General features: G+C 43.6%; 1 protein-coding gene across 3 annotated transcripts in view; it reads left to right on the top strand.

The window, feature by feature from the left end:
• The window catches only part of TEX2 (testis expressed 2), a 116,368-nt gene that overhangs the window by 32,101 nt on the left and 66,945 nt on the right, over nucleotides 1-17,322 (top strand). For all 3 annotated transcript variants that reach the window (XM_081576771.1, XM_081576770.1, XM_081576769.1), the window contains exon 2: nucleotides 13,083-14,730. In XM_081576771.1, the coding sequence (XP_081432897.1) occupies nucleotides 13,108-14,730 (1,623 nt within the window). In that variant the 5' untranslated portion in view covers nucleotides 13,083-13,107. The remainder of the gene's footprint in view (nucleotides 1-13,082; nucleotides 14,731-17,322) is intronic.

Below are 17,322 nucleotides of genomic sequence, written 5' to 3'. Positions count from 1 at the left end.
GCCAAGAGGTTGCGCAAAGTAAGAACAAAGGAAGGGGTGGGGTAGAGAGCCTGATGGGAGTTCTGTCCTTACCACAGCTGGCACAGAGGCAGCCCTTTTGTGTAGTGTGGCTTTGGGGAGGAGGGGGTGGAGCGGGGTACGGATAAGGGATGCCTGAGGAAGCCAGACTAACACATGTCCTCTGGTGCCACAGCACACCCAGGTGCTGCTAATCTGCATCACATTCTTAGCGGACTCAGCCCACATCCACCTGTAACCAGAGATAAGGGATGTTTCTACAGCTGGGCTAAGCAAGACAACTCTGGAAGGTCTAGAAGTGTTTGTTAATGTGAGATGAACTGTTGCAATATTATTAGAAAAGTATTTGGACTTAATTGCTTTAGGCACATTAGTCCAAGTGTACTTAGCTTGACTTGAGCACTGGCCAAGAATTTCTCTGGTGCAAAATGAAAAAGTAGGACTCTAAAAAGGTTCTTTTCCATGGAAATTGAATTATAGACTCACAGACTGATAAAGTTTAGAGCTTTCTGGAAAATTCCTTGAAAACAATGGAGGACCCTCCCTCCCCTTGCCCTGGTCTACAGCAAAAGAACCCAAGGTCCGAGGAGGTGAAGGGTGTGAGCCCCGTCACTGTTGTTTGAGGGTCTTGGTCCTCCTCAGGGCTCCTAGCCTTGCTGCCTCATGGCTTCCCTTGGTCTGCGTTTTCAGCAACTGATTCCACTACCGACTGAGCAGTTGTCAAAATCTCACACTCTGGGGGTGGACTTCAGGGCCGACTCGTATCACAGGGCTACTCTTGGTTAAAGTCCTTCCTGGTCACAGTCCTCAGTGGTGGTGGAGTGGGATGGGGGAAATCTCGGGGGACCCGTGGGCAAGTGGTTCCCTTCAGAGGGAACCACAGTGTGGACAGATGGCCGTCCAGGACCTCTGCCAGGAACCTGGTACCTCCAGGCCTTCTCGCAGGTGTTGAATGTGGCCTTGGGTGTCTTGCCTCCTTCCCTTTACCCTCACTCCATCCTTCACTTGGAACGTACTCTCCACCTGGGTCTCTGCAGGCAGCTTGTCCAATCTCCAAGGGCCAGCACACACGCCACATCTGGGAAGCCCTCCTTCCTGCCGCCTTCTCTCATCTCCTCCCCTCCACTTCCTTTCACTACCACTGCTCTCCCCTACACACACACTCACACAGACTTCTTAATCCTGATTTTTAAAACATTGTCTTCTTCAGGCCTCAGATTCTTTACCTGTAAATAAAATTTTGACGTAAGTATACCCTTAAGCACATTTTACTGCCCTGTATCAAGATTAAGTCTGTTGATGGCATGTATGAAAAGTATTGTTTCTCACTGAAAAAGAAAGGCTAATTTCTTTAAGTTCTCAGAGACTTTTTTTCAATTTATGAAGAATTAATCAAAAATACTTTTTGCATGTGAAACTAAACAGTCAATAGATATGAGTGGATTCAGATATGTAAACTAGGTTTTCTAGTTGACTAGTATGATTTGGAGAGGAAAAATTCAAGTACTTTATTGCTTATTATAGCTGGAAAATATGATTGTCCATATGGGTCAGTTTTTTCCAAAGTCAAAATTTAATTCTTGTATAGGGAACAGAAAATGTTATATGTGTTATATATGTTATTGTCAGTGTTTTCTAAAATGATTTCAGAGAGTAATACTTTTATGGCGATGGAATGAGGAAGGCTTCTTCAGGAAGTAAAAACTAAGAAACTATGAAGAAAAAAATTGAGAGGTTCAACACTAAAAATATAAAACTTTGTATGTTTTTTTAAAAGAACTATAATGGTTAAAAGTCAGAGATGGGGAAAAGTATTTCCTACACATACAGTAGACAAAATGTTAATTATCCATGATACATAAAGTGATAAGAAAAATCCTTGGGCAAGAAACATGAATGGCCAGTTAAGAGAAGAGATCAGCTGGGGAGAAACATGAACTGACTCTCAAAGCATTGAGGTGCCTTTTCCCCATCCATCAGATGGGTAATAATTAAAAATAATGTTCAGTCATGACAAGGGTTCAAGGTAGAAACTTTATGATAGACTTGCTCTGTGCATAAGATTTATATAGGAAGCTTTTCAAAGCAGCATTGTTTTTAGTGTAAAAACTGGAAAAAACTCAAATTTCTATCAATAAAGGAATGATTAAATGAATGATGGTATATCCGTACCATGTAGCAAAAGTGTGTGTGCCTGTAGATTTGTATGTATTGGCATTAGGAAGGGGTCCAGGAAATATGTGAAAAACAAAGTGCAAAACAACATGTATAGTATGACTTAAGACTAAGACTAAAAACAAAAATAGCTTCGTGTGTTTGTGTGTATTTATAAATACATATAGAAGGACAGAGAGTGCATTGTAAACAATTGATTTTGGGGGAGAGCAGGAGAAATTTTCACTTTTCCTCTCCATACATCTGTTTTTTGAAAATATTTTTACAATGAACTTGAAATTGTGTTTTTTTTAAGTTGAAGTGAAAATTTATATGTGCCATTTGGCCCTGTAATTCCACGTCTAAAACTATTTACTAAGCAGATGATTGGGCTTTCCAGGTGATACAGTGGTAAAGAACCCATTTGCCAACATAGGAGACGTAGGTTTGATCCCTGGGTCAGGAAGATCCCCTGGGGAAGGAAATGGCAACCTGCTCCAGTATTTTTGCCTGGAAAATTCCATGAGCAGAGGAGCCTGGCAGGCTACAGTTCATAGGGTCACAAAGAGTTGGGCATGACTGAGCAAACACACACACACACACACACACACACACACACAAGGAAATAATTGGAGGTGTCAAAGGTATGTATAGCATCATAATGTATTACAGCATTGTGTGTAATAGCAAAAAAAATTGTAGTAACCCGTGCTGAAATGGTTCCATTATAGAATATTCATTTCATAAAGCTAAAGTCATGTGTGAAAGAATCTGTTGACTTGAGGAAATACTTACATACGAACAGTTAACATTTTAGAAATGCTTGCTCTGTACCAGGGACCATGTTCAGTACTTTATATAAGTTGTTTTATTTAATCTTCTGAATTGTCTTTTGTCATTCCCATTTTGCAGATGGAGAAATGGAGGCTTGGTTAGAGTACATAAATTTGCTTGAGGGTCAGATTCCTACCAAGTTAGTAGAACTGAACACAAAGGTCTTGCTGATTCCCAGATACTAGATTACTTTCCAGATGCTGGATTACTTCTTGAGTATAAAAACAGACTGTGTACATACATATGATGTGATTCATTTTATAAAAATGAATCTTTCTGTGTCTTAGTTTTCTCATGGGTAAGGTGTGGGGGATGAGCAGCTAGTATTAATACAATTAGATATTCTGAAATTAATGTTTTATTTTTAAAATTGACATACACTTATTACATGTAATCCCCCCCCCCCCAGATTATGAAAGTATTTGGAATTACCTAATTAATAGGATTTGGAAATACCTAAAAAGTTGAAAATAAAAATTACTGATAAGCCTGTTACATGGAGAAAACTAGCGTTAATGCCCCTCCGGTCCTTTTTTTGCCCAGTGTGTGGAGGTGGGAACATTATTGAAGTACTTAATAGTTACTGCAGAATTGGTTTCAGAAAAGTTTTTGCTGATTATGTGCCAATATAATAGAGGGTTTGTCTCAACATGCCTTTGACATCATCCCATGTTATATTTTAATGATGAAATTTGATGACCAAAATTGTTTCATTGATGTGTTTCTTGATTCTTTGTTGTATGTAGTCAGTTGAGCTTTTTTGTTATTGGCCTTTTGAACTTTCGGGTGAGTTGGCTGTTCCTGTACTTGGGAAGTATCTACTGATGATGTCTTCCTAAAGTTGACCATTGAAGACCTTAAGCAAGACTATTAGAAAGTCCTTTTAAGCGGAAGTTTCACTCTGCCCGTTGGAATATGTTTTTCTTACAGGGATGAATTCGTGGTCTGTGGTTAAAACTTGACTTCCTAACCATTTGGAATTTGCCTTTAAGTTTTGACCTGGGGGTCCAGTGGTTAAGACTCGGTGCTTCCACTGCAGGGGTGCGGGTTCAGTCCCTAGTCAGGAAGCCAAGACCTTGCATGACTCACAGCATGATCAAAAAATCACTTTAAAAAAAAAGTTTGATTTTAAAATGTAAGGAATGATTGGTGAAATGTATACAGGACTTCTCTTATGCAACTTCCTGAGAGTCTATAATTATTTCAAAATAAAGTTTAAAAAATTCAGAGAGTATTAAAACTTGGGCTTCCTCCGGTAACTGAGCTTGATAACTCTGACTGGAAGGGCCCATGGGCAGAGGGAGGGAGCAATATATGACAACAGACCCAAAGCCAAACAGTAGTTAGGAAACTGCTTTTGTTGTTGTTGTTTTTCATTTGGAAATAATCTCAGACTTTAAATGGTTGTGAGAGTTCCCTGGCTGTCCAGTGGTTAGAACTCTGAGGTTTCACTGCCGAGGGCCTGAGTTCAATCCCTGGTCAGGGAACTAAGATCCCACAAGCCACACAGTGTGGCCATAAATAAATCAATAAATGGTTGCAAAGATGAAAACTGAATAAGGAACTCCATTTACTCTTTGTCAGATTCACCCCTTTATTAACCTTTGACCTGATGAGCTTTTGAAAAATGTGCTCTTTTGTGACCAGAGCCACTACCCTCTGCTCATCCTCCTGGATTTTCAGCACCACAGTCTCCCAGGTTCCAGGCACTCACCTGAACAAAACTATTTACATCCAGGTTGCAGACTTCCCAAGAACCTACAGTGGTTCTTTTCCCTAAGATTTCAATATAAATCCAAGCACTTAGGCTTCAGAGGCGTTGAGCAATTGATTCCCTGCCTCTAAAATCAACTATTAATCTTCCTCCCATGCCTCCAGTACAGCCCTTCAGCTATAGCCGACCGAGTCGTTTAGCAACTGTCTTGTTCTATCTTGATTGACTTGTTTTCACCTCAATGCCTTTCCATATGCTGCTGTTTCACATCCAGCATATTATTTTGTTCACATCTCTTCCTCCTAAGTCACATAACATGGTTTTTCTGCTTAAAAAAAAAAATTCCCAGACTTCTTTACTCTATTAGTGCCATCTGATTTGGGCATATCTATCCTGAGTTTTCGTTACTTCAGGGTTGTTTTGTTTTGAACTTTCATATAGATGTCATCATATGACATCTGTTGTCTCCTTGAGATTTCTCCACCCCCGCCCCCTGTGGATGGCGTCAGGATTATATTTTATAAACCTCTGTAGGCCTCGTGTGGTTGTGCTGAAGGTGTGACCTGGTTTTGAAAGAGTTACTGCATTTGGATTTCATTACCAGAACCATCCAGCAATCTATAAAGCAAAATTCTCATCACATTGATGCTTCTGAACCCCTTTTTCCTTCAGGGATGTGGCCCTCTTCCCAGGTGGGCCTTCCTCATAGTAGGTGTGCAAGTCTGTGCAGTGGCTGCAGAGGGTGCAGCTGTTGTGTGTTAATGGTATCAACCTTGCATTGTGCTGTTCTACTAGGTTGGAAAAGACTTGGAGTCAGTCTGGGAACCTAATAACTGATGGCATAGGAGTTCCAGGTGTGTCACAGTCAAGGTCTAAGTGCCTTGTGAGGATGCCTGTGCTGGTAGTAGAGTACTATCTTTTCTCTTCCTTTTCTCTTTTTAAATGAAGCTAAGGCTAGCACTAGTTCATTATCTACAATGTCAATATTGATTTTTGTTTGTAAGGTGGGGTATTAACAGATTAGGATCTGTTGGCTGCTGGCAGTTCTCAGCTGCTTCATTGAATTTTAAATGAATCAAGGGATGGCTATTAAGATGTACTTGAGATTTTTAGGCTAAATCAGACCTGCCTATACTATTTGTTCTTGACCAAATTCACCACTTCCTCTGCAGCATCAAGGTGGAAAAAAACGAGTCCTGAGGCCCTTCTCTACTTTTCATAAAACCAAATCCTATTCAAAGCTTGCACAGATAAGAGATGTTAGGACATCCTCTGCAATACAATGCAGCTTGACTCTTTTCCTCTGCCAAGAGATGCTTTGGAATTAAGACTATTGACTGACACAACCCATGCTAGCAGATAGTGCCCATACATCATATGTCTAAGTGCAAGCTTATCCAAAGACAGCAAATATCTTAATGGGTCAAATTTTACAAAGACGAAGAATTTTCACAATGATCTTGAAGGATTAGGGATGCTCCTGAGAAATGAGGCATGTTCCAAACCAGGCTTGCCTCTTAAGATGCTATGTTACTGTGCTCTCTGCATCTGGAGACAAGTTTAATTTTCAATCACAATTGCTCATTTCCCTCCTCTTTTTCCTTCCTCCAGCACTTCCTCTAACCTAGTATATGACTGAAAAATTAATAATAATAATGTTGGTGTTGATAATAATAACGGCCACATTACTGTTTGGCTGTTCTAATGTGAGAGGACCAAGGAGATGAGTTGCTGATGAGTGAGTGGCCTGGAAGGAACTCTTCTGTTTTCATGGCTCTGTAAGATCCCGAGATTGAATTGTTTCAAATACAGCTAGAGGCAGGAAGGGCAATTATTAATAGCAAACTAGTCCAGAAAACTCACAGAAAACAAACCTATCAGATTCAGAGAGGTTGTTATATCCAAGTTAATAAATGCCAACAGTGAGCCTTGAAAGAGTTCTTCAGTTTTCATTGTACAATCTGATTTATTGTTGATTGGCTTTTCGTGGACTAATTAATGATGATAACCTTTTTGAGTGACTAGAAATAGAATACCAAACATCCATGAAATTTATTTTAACTGACTTCACTGAGATTGATATCATGGAGTTCGTGATATCCATGGTAGGGCATGTTGGGAGGGCAGTTGGCTACCAGCTTCTTGTTGAGGCCTTTGTATTTTATGAATTCAGGTTAGATGGGAGCCATTGATTTGTTCCTTATTTTTAGACTGAATAGACTATGATCCCGCATCAATGCTGGGGAGAGAAACCCTTATTAGAGGCTTTCTCAGTCTTACTGAGAGCTATGAACATCTTTACAAGGCATAATAACTTTACTGGAGACTTACAGTGAAGACTTGAATCAAGAGCCATCCCCAGAATGGTTCAAGATACTCTGCTTCCTTGAAACAAACCTGACTAAGGTTCAGAGAGCATTTGGCTCTAGATAACTTCCCCACCCGCTAAAAGTATGAGAGCATAAATGAATACATTTGCATTTATTATCTTAGAACATAACCACATGGTGGTATAAACACTAAAGAACAATGTGAGCTTTTTGAATTGTTTTAGTCAGCATAAGTGGTTCAAAGTATTATATTATTTCACTCTAAAGTTGTGACTGGTGAAATTAAAGTTATTTTTTAATTATTGTTGTTCAGTTGCTCAGTCGAGTCTGACTCTTTGTGACCCCATGGACTGCAGCACGCCAGGCTTCCGTCCTTCACCATCTCCTGGAGCTTGCTCAAACTCATGTCCATTGAGTCAGTGATGCCATCCAACTATCTTATCCTCTGTCATCCCCTTCTCCTCCTGCCTTCAACCTTTCCCAACATCAGGGTCTTTTCTAATTAGTCGACTCTGCATTAGGTGGCCAAAATATTGGAGCTTCAGCTTGAGCATCAGTCCTTTCAACAAATATTCAGGGTTGATTTCCTTTAGGATTGACTGGTTTGATCTCCTTGCAGTCCAAGGGACTCAAGAGTCTTATGGTAAAATGTAAATAACATAAAATTTACCATCCTGTTTTAAAGTGTACAACTCAGTGGCGAAAGTATATTCATATTGTTATGCAGGTAATCTATAGACTTCTTTTATCATACAAAACTCTATATCCATTACAAAAAAACTCCCTATTTCCTACTCCTCAGCCCCTGGTAACTACCATCCTACTTTCTGTTTATTTGAATTTGAGTACTTTAGATAGCTCACAAAATGGAATCACACAGTCTTCGTCTTTCTGTGATTGGCTTCCTTCACTTAGCTTAATGGCCTCGAAGCTCTCAGATCTAAGTGAGGGCCATTTGCCTCTGGTTCACCTACTCCCAGGTAGGTGTAGCCCTTTGACGTCCCAGCTCATTGGGGAACAATCTCCAGTTAGGGCTCCACCTCAGCCAGCCCTGAACTATGATTTCTGCTCAGAAGATCAATAAAATGAAGGTTCCAATTTGGCAGAATCATCCAGTGTTTTGAGGGCAAGAACAGCTTCTGTAGGGCTCATCTCTCTGAGATTCTTTCTTCCTTCTTGCCTCCTGATTCTTGACTCATTTGTTGAAGCTTCATTGCTTTTCAGTTTTTTTAAAAAATACTGATTTCATTGTTAGTTGTTTTCAGCAGAATGGTGGACCTGAAAAATAGAACCTGTTTTCCCAGACACCAGACCTCTGGCCTCTAGTGTTTATCAACATCACCTAGCTCTTGCACCCCCATCCATTCTGGGGCTGGATGGAGTTCATATTTAGCATACTTTGCTCATGACCAAATCAGACTTTTGTTTAAACATACCTCTGGCAGGAAATCATCCTCATTGACAGTGGAACCGTTAGGCCCTCCCCTCACAAGACTCAAAATCAGTGTTAAAACCCAAGGTCTTGTGCTGGTGGCTTTGGAAAAAGGAGACCTGTTGGGAGAGAAATGACCTTTATTGACATTTCAGTTCCTGAGAGCTTGAGAAAAGGTTGTCCTCATTTATTTATTTTGAGTCTGGTTATAATTGAGTTGAGATAGCAGAGGGCAGGAGGCTACTTTTTTATGATGCTAGATTATCAGATGGATAACGAATTCTTATTTCCCAATCCTGCTGGTCACATGCTAGCTGTTGAGAACCGTGTTCTCAGTAACTGAGAGAGCAGTTCATGCCGGTGCACGGAGGGCTGTACCAAGGCCAGGACAAGCAGGAAAAACAAGCGTGCATGACACGCTTGAGGAGGCAGATCGCTGTGGTGGCGAATCAGGACATGAGTGTCAAAAGCCTATGTCTGACCAGCTCCCCGCCCTCTCCTCATTCAGTGCTGTGTCCTTGGAGCAGTCACGTACAGTTCCTGGACAGCAGTCAGGTGCTTTTTCCCTTGACCTTGGCTGTTCTGCAGTGCTATGACTGTAGGAAGGTCAGTTTTACTGGGCCCAGCCGCCAGCCCGTGAAGGATGGAGACGGGGAGCTTGGAGGACTCCCTAGGAGGAAGAGGGAGCAGCCACGTGATGATCAGATTTGTCTAGAACCCAGTCCATGGACTCTGGTTCCAGGACACACAGTTATCCAGCAGTTTGGGTCCTCGAAGCAATCTTTGTTTATCTGACCTAGCCCCCTCATTTGCAGATTAGCAAAAAGGGCTGTAAGATTTTCTTATTTTTAAAAAGTGGTAGTGCTGCTTTAGCCTCATATGGCTTGTTTTAGTAAAACCTAGTTTGGGGGAGTTTATTCCAAACCTCTGAAGCCACTGCTTGAGCCCTGGAGAAAGACATTAGCAGTGGTGAGCCACACCAGCGCCTAGCTCTTCAGGAGGCCCAGCTTAGGCCCAGCTGGCTGACACAGGCCACTCAAGATGGCAGTTCTCTTGCTCTCTGTACATCCCCTGCTCTACCAGTGCCTGCTTCACCTACACCTACTCACAGGACTGACCCACCTGCATATTTGCCCCAGGCTCCAGCTAGTGACTGTTCTTATCAAAAGGGGTGGTAAGGGGCATGCCCCGCTGCTAGTTTCCCTGGTTACCAATGAGCAAACCTGATGTCAAGTCCCCCTATAACTAGCAATCTCCTCTTCCCTTTGGCAGCAAAGACTGCTGCCATGTCTTGCTCACCACTCACCGCACATGGTGGATATCATTCCAGAACCTTGCTTCAGACATGTAAACTCCCCCATCCATTAAACCATTGATGTCTCCGTCGCTGAGTCTAGGCTGTTTCTTCGGTCTTGAAGCTGGGCAAGTACAGCATTGTAGGCCTGCAGGGTGCAGCCCAACAAGACCTTAAGACAGTCTAGTCAGAGATCAGCTGAGGTTCCTCTAAAGTCAGGAGGCCTGCCTATGTGTTGGAGGGTTGGGCAGATGGGCCTCTAATGGCCCTGTCTGGTTGCTGAGACCACAAGCTTCTGGAAGCACTGTTGTTGGCCCTTCTGGACTGGGCCTGACTTTGCCTCCCACACCATCCCACCTCAACTCCAGAAGAGCCTCTCCACTCTTGCCTTGCTCCCCAGACGACTGACTTACCCTGTTCAGCCCCCAGTCACGCTCTCTGTATTTGCACCTGTGCCCACTGTCACTTTCACTACCCGCCTCAGAGTAGCGGAGCCTTTCAGATCATCCTTTACGTTATTAAAGCAATTGAAATATAGCTTATTTTTCAGCCTACTGAGAATTATCAAAAATCAAACTTTCTTTTTAAATTACTTCTATAATTTTATTTTAAAATTACCCTTATAAAAGTGTAAGTTGCTCAGTCGTGTCCGACTTTTTGCCACCCCATAGACTATACAGTTCATGGAATTCTCCAGGCCAGAATACTGGAGTGGGTAGCCTTTCCCTCCTCCAGGGGATCTTCCCAACCCAGGGATCAAAGCCAGGTTTCCCGCATTGCGGGTGGATTTTTTACCAAATGAGCCTCAAGGGAAGCCCAAGAATACTGGAGTGGGTAGCCTATCCCTTCGCCAGCGGATCTTCCCGACCCAGGAATCGAACTGGGGTCTCCTTCACTGCAGGCGGATTCTTTACCAACTGAGCTATCAGGGAAGCCCCTATAAAAGTAGGTGACAGTTAAAATGAAATGGAGAAGGCAATGGCACCCCACTCCAGTACTCTTGCCTGGAGAATCCCATGGACAGAGGAGCCTGGTAGGCTGCAGTCCATGGGGTCGCTAAGAGGCGGGCATGATTGAGCGACTTCACTTTCACTTTTCACTTTCATGAATTGGAGGAGGAAATGGCAACCTACTCCAGTGTTCTTGCTTGGAGAATCCCAGGGACGGGGGAGCCCGGTGGGCTGCCGTCTATGGGGTTGCACAAAGTCGGACACGACTGAAGCGACTTAGCAGCAGCAGCAGCAGTTAAAATGAAAAATGTGTTTTGTGCTTGGTATTTTTCTTCTTCTTAAGCCAACAAACATGTTGGCTTTGAGATAACAGGGAAGGATTGTCCTGGACCCGTGGCTATGTCTTCATAGCTTACTGCCAGTTCCTGGATTTGAGTTGTTTTGTCTGATCAATAGAAATCATTCTTTTTTCTTGGCTCCAGTGGGGACAGGAGAGCCTGAGGATCATGAAGGAGCTTGAGCAAAACTCTATTGAAAAGTTTTTATGAAAGTAATTTCTCTCAAGTGTTGATGCTGTAGAAATCGGTAGTTTGAGATGTCTTTGTTGTGACTGGGCTCTTGAACTGTAGTTCTTGTCATCACTGGATTATTTCCTATTTCTAGGAAATAGATTTTCCTGCCCTCCCTCTCCTCCCCACCCCGATTTTCTCCCCCATCCACTCAAAACAAACACAGGTTTACTTTTTCTCTTGTTTTGGTAGTCTCAGTTACTAGCATTTTGAACCTGAATATTTGGTAGAAGACTTAAATATAGGAGGTCAAATTAAAGGAATAGGCAACATAATGTTGACTGTGGCAGATTACCAGGGTAAGTATCAGATTGGGTTCTGTACTATCACCTTGAAACATAAACGTAAGAGTTTGAGATTTGGAAAGTCTCAAAGTCGTTGGTCCCTCATTTAACAGATGAAGATTCCGAGACCCAGAGAGGTCTTGGCTTGTTGAAGGTCCCACCGAGTCAGCTGGAGAAGGAGCAAGTGTCAGAAGCCTTGTTTCCCGGCCCCAAGGCTGCCCTTTCCTCTCCCATGACACCTCCCTCGGGCTGGCCCTCACCCCCAACACCCACCCTCCGTCCTGGACATGGAGAATAGACCCATGTGTCAGGACACACCATGCCCATGCTCATCTTCATGCCTTTGTCCCTTCTTTCTAATCAGGCCTATCCTGCCACAGCCCGCCATCAGTTTAAATGAGCGGTCAGGTGTCCTACCTCCCACGCTGCTCTCACCCTCCTCAAAGGCCTGCAGGTCACTCCTCAAGTACATTTTAGCTACTCTGATAGTCGTGCTTTCCAGATGGTGGTTCATTTCCTTCTGGTAGAACCTGTCATGATGCCTGGTTCCCTATAAATGGGCCTTAGGTGAATGGGGGGTGGGGGTAGGTGTAATGCACGGTGTCACAGGGAGGCTTGGCTTCTTTTGCTTTGCCGCCCAGCTTTTAGGTGTTTCTTATCTGTACAGCGACTGGGCGATGTCGCCTCCATGTCTCTCACCCCAGCTCTTAGCAGAGTTCTTAGTTGGTAGTGGGTTGTGGCATTGAGACTTCATTTTCCTGCCCTTGAATTCTTGGATTCAGCTGAAAATATAACTTTGCTTTATCTTGATGTCTTAGAAATGGCCATGTCTTCATGGCTGCCTAAATACTCTGGCCTCAGGGTACCTACCATTTGGGAAATAAGCCAGCAGGTCACAGCAATGAGTTTGCAGATGTCCCTTACCACCCTTGGTTACTCTGCTACTTATTTGCAGTGGCAGGCTATATGAGCATTGGTGGGAGATGCAAGCCAAATAATTGTTAGGATTGCTGTGAAAATTGCAGTGAAAGCCATAACCCTCCAGGATTCACTTTTTATAGCTGGAAAGCCACTGGTGAAATTTTTGTTCCAAGATCCTCAATATCGCCAGGGTGCTACGTTTTATCCTGTGGGAGTTCTGAACTAATGCTGGTAACAACTGTTGTGCAGGTCTTTCACTCCTTGTAGTGTAGAATTACTGATAGAAATGGGCCAGTTAACAGGGAGGAAACAATTACTTAGATGTTGTGAAGGAAGACAGGTTGTATGGTATTTATAACATGGGTGGGTAGTTTGCTCATAAAAGAGAATGCCTCGCTGGAATTTATCCGATGAAAATTAAACCATTAAACCTGCTCAAGTGAGAAAGGGGTGGCCATCTGCCAGGTAAAAGCATAATCACCATTTAGAAGTGAGCTTCAACCGCGCTCTGGTCCACACACGACAGCGTCTCCCGTGGAGAAACCGCTTTCTGACTTCCGGTTTTTCTCGCTGTTTTCACAGAGCCTGAGCCCTTGTGAAGCCGGCGATGACAAGTCTGAATGGTCGCCATGCCGAGAAAACCCTTGACATGCCAAAACCATCAGCCCCCAGAGTGCACGTGCAGAGGTCCGTGTCCCGAGACACTATCGCCATCCACTTCACGGCGTCCGGGGAGGAGGAGGAGGAAGAGGAGGAGGAGTTCCGGGAGCACCTGGAGGAGGGGCTGGACGACCAGAGCGTTGTAACGGGGCTCGAAGCCAAGGAGGACCTCTACCTTGAACCTGAGGGTGGCTATGACCCCGCCGGCCCCGGCGCCCAGCTCATCCTGGCAGATGGCCTGTCCGTGTCCCCCGCCGTCTTGCCGGTCTCCGAGAACACCGTAAAGCTGCTGGAGCCCCCTGCTCCGGCCATACAAGTATTCGGTACAGTGCCACTGGCTCTGTCCCCGGGGTCGTCCTCGTCGGGGCCCTTAGCTAGCTCTCCCAGCGTGTCCTCCCTGTCCGAGCAGAAAACCAGCTCTTCCTCCCCGCTGTCCTCGCCTTCCCGGTCGCCCATCCTCTCATCCAGCGCCTCGTCCTCCACCCTTTCCAGCGCCAAACCCTTCATGAGCCTCGTGAAGTCCCTGTCGACCGAGGTGGAGCCAAAAGAATCCCCCCACCCCCCACGGCACAGGCACTTGATGAAGACGTTAGTCAAGTCTCTGTCCACCGACACCTCCCGGCAGGAGTCCGACGCCGTGTCCTACAGGCCCCCCGACTCCAAGCTGAATTTACACCTGTTCAAGCAGTTCACGCAGCCGCGGAACACAGGTGGGGATTCCAAAACTGCACCCTCTTCCCCTCTGACGTCGCCTTCCGACACGCGCTCCTTTTTTAAAGTGCCCGAAATGGAGGCCAAGATCGAAGACACTAAGCGACGCCTTTCGGAAGTCATATATGACCCTTTTCAGCTTTTCAGTAAAATTATAGGGGAAGAAAGTGGCAGCCACAGGCCCAAAGCCTTATCTTCAAGTGCTTCCGAGCTCTCCAATCTGTCCAGCCTGAACGGTCACTTGGAAAGCAATAACAACTACAGCATCAAGGAGGAGGAGTGTGACTCCGAGGGGGAGGGCTTGGGGAGCGACCCCGGCGTCCCCAGGAGCGACCACCCACAGCCCTCTGAGGAGCCCGCGCGAGAGGCGGAACCGAGGAGCTCCCAGGGGAGCGGGCTGAAGGCCGGCTCCCTGGTTCTTGAGAAATGCTCTCTGTCTGCCTTAGCGAGCAAAGAAGATGAAGAGTTTTGCGAACTGTACACCGAGGACTTTGACCTGGAACCGGAGGGGGAGAGTAAAGCTGAGAAGTTCTCAGAAGGCCCTCTCAAGCCAGAGGGGCTGGCAGACGATGGCCCGGCTCTGGACAGTGACCATGAGATGGACTCGGCCGCGCAGCAGCTGGAATTACCCGTCAAGACTTTGGGCTTCCTTGTCCTGTGCGTCTACGCGTACCTCATCCTCCCCCTCCCCCAGTACGTGAGCGGACTCTTTCTGGGCGTTGGCCTTGGATTCATGACTGCAGTCTGCCTGATTTGGTTTTTTACACCACCAAGTGCTCATAAACATCACAGATTACATAAACATGTACAACACTGGAACCCAAGGTCTCTGGATATCAAAGAACCTGAGATCCTGAAGGTAAGCCTCTGCAGCTGCTGGCTGGCAACCAGCCTCATTGTAGATCTGACTGTATTCTTTTAGTTCACTGTCTCCACAGGTGTTTGCTCAAGCAGTGTTTCTAAGACTTTGGGATCTCCAGGCACCCAAAAAAGACTTGTTCGGTAAACCTCATTCTAGCTCACGTTTTCCAGTTCACCAGGTAGCTTCGCAAGTATCTCCATGGCTCTGGAGCATTTCCAGTAGCATTTCCATTCAGTTTCCATTTCGATCTCTCTGAATTTACCAGGCATTTGCTGCCTGCTGAGGATTCATGGTAGCTGAGTCTGTTGGGATTAAATATTCTTGAGGGTAGCGCTTCCCTGGTGGTCCATCGGTTAAGACTCTATGCTCCCAATGCAAGGTGCTTGGGTTCGATTCCTGGTTGGGGAACTAGAGCTCATGTATTACAGCAAAGACTTGGCACAGCCAGATGCATAAATAAATAATTTAAAAAAATTTTTTGAGACCCTGGAGCAGGGTTAAAGACTCCTGGAATACAAGAGAAGGGATGGAGGAAGAGAAGACAGATTTTTAATGTCAGGGTTGGGCTGCTGCACACTGTTCTATGCATAGTGGGGCCTGGGCTTGTGAAGGAGGCATTACCTTTCTATGCCTGTCAGATTTTAGGATTTGGACCTCCCAAGGGATGCCTGAGGCAATTCATTGGAAAGAAAATATTAGAACTTCCATTTGTATTTATTTCCACGTATTTTAAAGTTTCTGGTGCTTCTATATGTTTCATAATATACACAATTGAAAGCATAGCTATAGCTTATATAGGTCATAAGTTAAGCACATAATTTTTTTTGTATATATATTTTTTAATTTTAGTAAAATATACCTAACAAAATCTACCATCTTAACCATTTTTAAGTGTACAGATCAGCAGTATTATGTTTAATATTCATTCACATTGTTGTACAACCATCACCACCATGCATCTCCATATCCTTTTCACCTTTTAAAACGGAAACTCTAAACCCATTAAACAATAACCTCCTATTTTCCTGGCTATTGCCTAGCTCCTGGTAACCACCATTCTACTTCCTTGGTTGTTGTTGTTGTTTTAATTCTCTAAATATGTCATATTAGTGGAATCACACAGTATTTGTCTTTTTGTGACTGGCTTGTTTCACTTAGAATAATGTCCACAGGGTTCTTCCATGTTGTAGCATGTTGCAAAATTTTATTCCTTTTTAAGGCTGCTATCGTATGTATATGCTAACTACATTTTGCTTATTTCTTCATTTGTTGATGGACACTTGGGTTGTTTCCACGTTTTTGCTCTTGTGAGCAATGCTGCTATGAACGTGGGTGTACAAAGAGATGTTTGAGACCCTACTTTCAATTCCTTGGTCTATGTACCCAAAAGTGAAATTGCTAGATTGTGTGGTAATTCTAGTTTTAATCTTTTGAGGAACTGCTATACTATTTGCTACAGTGTGCTATTTGCTATTTTACTTTCTTACCAGTAGTGCACAAAGGTTCCAGTTTCTCCACATCCTTGCTGACACTTGTTATTTTCTGATTTTTTGATAATTCAAAGTTTGTTTGGTTTCTCTGTTAACAGGTTTTTCCTCCTCTCTGTTTAAATGAGTGCTCCAAAAAAGGGCGCCATGATCTCTATTTACTGCAAAACAAAAACCCCACAAAACAAGGGGAAGAACTCTCAGAGTGCAAAATATTGTTTGTTCTGCTTTATTTTTAAATTTAATAACCTTTTTCCCTTATTTAAAAAAATTCATGATCAATGTTTAAAGAAACACAGAAAACCCAAAGGAAAAAATTATTCTTTATCACACTAGTGGGAGGGAATTATAGTTAATACAATATATAATATAAACATATATATATATATTTCGTATATATTCTTATTTTTTCCTACATTTCTGCAAATATGAGTACATATATCACACATGAACTCTTTTTGTTTTGATTCAATGGGATCATATACAGACATCTCAGAGATATGGGTTCAGTTCTAGACCACCACAGTAAAACAAAATATTGCAATAAAGGAGTCAGACGAATTTTCGGCTTCCCAGTGCATGTAAAAGTTCCGTTTGCACTATACTGTCGTCTGTAAAGTGTGCAATAGCATTCTGTCTAAAAAAACAATGTATGCACCTTAATTTAAAAATACTTCAGGAGACTTCCCTGGTGGTCCAGTGGCAAAGACTCCATGTTCCCAGTGCAGGGGGCCCAGGTTTGACCCCTGGTCAGGGAACTAGATCCTTCATGCTGCAACTAAGAGTTGGCATGCCGCAACAAAAAGATACGTGGTGCTGCAACTAAAGATCCCCCATGGTGCCATGAGGATTGAAGATCCTGTGTGACTAAGACCCTCCGCAGTAGAATAAATGAAAATACCTCATTGCTCCCCAACTTTGTAAATCTACTGTACTTCCGTAAAATATATTTTTTTAAAAAGTTATTACTGAAAAAATGTCAGCCATCAGCTGCCACAAACCATCAATTTGTAAAACACACAACATCCGTGAAGCTCAGTAAAGCAAAGCACAGTAAAATGAGGTATGCCTGTGCTCTGCAGCTCAACCTTTTTTTTCCCCC

This window comes from Giraffa tippelskirchi, chromosome 3, assembly GCF_054371585.1.
Source record: "Giraffa tippelskirchi isolate mGirTip1 chromosome 3, T2T-mGirTip1v1.2.pri, whole genome shotgun sequence".
NCBI lineage: Eukaryota > Metazoa > Chordata > Mammalia > Artiodactyla > Giraffidae > Giraffa > Giraffa tippelskirchi.
Note: the sequence above shows the minus strand (reverse complement) of the source record. Positions and strands in the feature narration are given on the sequence as shown.